At 33.7% G+C, this 1,754-nt stretch overlaps 1 protein-coding gene across 1 annotated transcript in view; it reads left to right on the plus strand.

Annotated features, from left to right (window-relative positions):
* Positions 1-917, plus strand: part of LOC104999011 (ras-related GTP-binding protein A-like) — a 14,292-nt gene extending 13,375 nt beyond the window's left edge. Inside the window, exon 4 of the mRNA XM_010854442.1 lies at positions 655-917. Coding sequence (XP_010852744.1) covers positions 655-750 — 96 coding nt within the window. The 3' untranslated portion in view covers positions 751-917. The remainder of the gene's footprint in view (positions 1-654) is intronic.
* The last annotated feature ends 837 nt before the right edge of the window (positions 918-1,754 follow it).

The raw sequence follows: 1,754 nt of genomic DNA on the forward strand, positions 1-1,754 counted from the left end.
CTGTGAATATTCTTCCAGCAAATGACTCAGTTTTGCTTCCTACTAGAAACTTAACATCAGCCTGTGGGAATACTTTTGTGGTTTTATTAATCTGAAAGTGTTAGGGGATGCATTTTCAGCTGGCATTGGTGTGCATCATGAATAGGTTCATTTTTCATTTATAAATAGTACATCCTCAGAGGTTAGAATCAATCAGTTAAGATTTTAAAATATAATACCAAAAATCACTTGGTTATAGCCTTCGTTAAAATTAAGTACATTAAGTATACCTCAAGAACAGCTAAGAATTTTTATTTATTTTTCCTTTTTGATTTGTACTTTTTTTGAATCAACAACTATTCTGTGAAATATTGAAATAAGATGAATATTTAAAGTAAGTGAGAAAGGCTAGCAGTGAACCAAAATAGATAATACTTAAATGTTCTAATAAAATTATAACCAAACATTACTGGATGGGTCATCCTTAGGGATGTTGAATTTATGCAAAATACTGATAGAATATGGGACAGAGTAATGAAAACAGTAAAACCAGTTGCCAACTCTACCCTGAAAATCAGGGTAACCAAGAGACTGACAGATGTAATGGCTTGAGGAGTAGTAGAGGGTGATATGACAATGCTGCATGGATTGAAAGGGCATTGCTCTTTTTTGTAGGTGATTTCTCACTATCAGTGTAAAGAACAGCGTGATGCCCACAGATTCGAGAAAATCAGCAACATTATTAAGCAATTTAAGCTGAGCTGCAGGTAAGAGATCTTGTGTGATGTATTCAATATTTATCTCAGGAAAAAATTGTCATATTTGAGAGGTTCAAATACCTTTAGTAGACTCCACTTCTCTATTCAGCGTAGTCCCTCATATTAAAAACAAATCTTGGGCTTCCCTGGTGACTCAGTGATAAAGAATCTGCCTGCCAATGCAGGAGATGTGGATTCGATCCCTCATCTGGGAAGATCCCACAGGCTGCAGAGCAACTAAACCTGTACTCCACAACGAGAGGCCACCACAATTAGAAGCCCATGCACTGCAACTAGAGAATAGCCCCCACTCCCCTAACTATAGAAAAGCCTGTGCAGCAATGAAGACCCAACACAGCCAAAATAAATAAACAAAATTTTAAAACAAGACAAAAACTCAACTCTAAACTTCTTGACTAAAGTGAAAGACAATATTCTTTAATGCAAACTCAACTGATGCAGAAGAAGCATATGAAAAATATCTAAGCTGAGTACCCTTTCAAGATGTTTTTTACTATTTGGGAAGAAGTAAACAGACGATGTCCAAGAGAGTTTTGAAAAGAAAGAAGGAGGGTTTACCTTATCAAATACCAAGATTTACTATAAAACTACAATAATAAAAATGGTGTGGTACTGATTTCAGCAATGGTACAAAGAAGAGCATCTAAAAATGTCTGATCACATTACCTCAGCTTTGTTTAAATCTAGTTTGAATCTTAGCATTGTGAATGTAGGAAGTAGGAATGGCTGAACATCATAATCTAGTAAAGTTTTAATAATCAAAATTCTTATTGTAGTAAAACTTTGATACTCAGACAATAGAATAAGTGTAAGTAATCCTTTTAATGCCATAGCACACTTTGAAAATTTCTGGTATGTTTATGCCAACATTTTTTAAAGAAGAAATTGAAAATTGCATATAAATATTATTACTATTTTTGTTTTCAAAGAAATGGGGTCATTTCTAGAATTTCAACATAACTAATATTCAAAAGGTATAGTTGTTAATCTCAATGA

This window comes from Bison bison, unplaced genomic scaffold, assembly GCF_000754665.1.
Source record: "Bison bison bison isolate TAMUID 2011002044 unplaced genomic scaffold, Bison_UMD1.0 scf7180017853385, whole genome shotgun sequence".
Lineage (NCBI taxonomy): Eukaryota > Metazoa > Chordata > Mammalia > Artiodactyla > Bovidae > Bison > Bison bison.